Here is a 675-nt window from a genome sequence, read left to right on the forward strand (position 1 = left end):
AAGTGCTGGGATTACAGGCTTGAGCCACCGCGCCCGGCCGTGTTTTATGTTTTAAATAGTACCCATCATTAGCTGAAATTTTATTTGTTTACACATTCTAGAATGTGTTCCCCTCTCTAGAATGTAAGCTCTACAAGAGCAGGACCTCTATCCTGCTAATTGCTGAATCCCCAGTGCCTAATACAGTCCCTGGAACACTGTAGTGTTCAAACTATTTGTTGAATAAATTAATGAATCATCAATCCCCTGAGACCAGGCATTGCATTTCCTGTTTTTTATTTCCTAATCCTCTTAGGGAAGGACCCAGGCATGCAATATTCCCTCCATCCCCTCCCCATGCTCCCTACCCAGTGGGAGGACTCACTTGGCAAAGGGGATGAGGTTGCCTCCATCATCCTGCACCTGCATGACTGGACTGGGCTGGGTAGCTAGTTTCCTTTTTGGTGCTGGGAGGATAATGGAAAAGAAGTCATTCATTCCAGCTGGGCGTGGTGGCTCACGCCTGTAATCCCAGCACTTTGGGAGGCCAAGGCAGGCGGATCATGAGGTCAGGAGTTCGAGACCAGCCCGGCCAATATGGTGAAACCCTATCTCTACTAAAAATACAAAAATTAGTAGGGCGTGGTGGCGTGCGTCTGTAGTCCCAGCTACCCACAAGGCTGAGGCAGAAGAATC

General features: G+C 48.4%; 1 protein-coding gene across 3 annotated transcripts in view; it reads right to left on the reverse strand.

Moving 5' to 3' along the window:
- The window catches only part of INCA1 (inhibitor of CDK, cyclin A1 interacting protein 1), a 7,691-nt gene that overhangs the window by 4,117 nt on the left and 2,899 nt on the right, over nucleotides 1–675 (reverse strand). For all 3 annotated transcript variants that reach the window (XM_011958386.1, XM_011958387.1, XM_011958385.1), the window contains one exon: nucleotides 365–446. In XM_011958386.1, the coding sequence (XP_011813776.1) occupies nucleotides 365–408 (44 nt within the window). In that variant the 5' untranslated portion in view covers nucleotides 409–446. The remainder of the gene's footprint in view (nucleotides 1–364; nucleotides 447–675) is intronic.

The sequence above is a fragment of the Colobus angolensis genome, unplaced genomic scaffold, assembly GCF_000951035.1.
Source record: "Colobus angolensis palliatus isolate OR3802 unplaced genomic scaffold, Cang.pa_1.0 Scaffold47, whole genome shotgun sequence".
NCBI lineage: Eukaryota > Metazoa > Chordata > Mammalia > Primates > Cercopithecidae > Colobus > Colobus angolensis.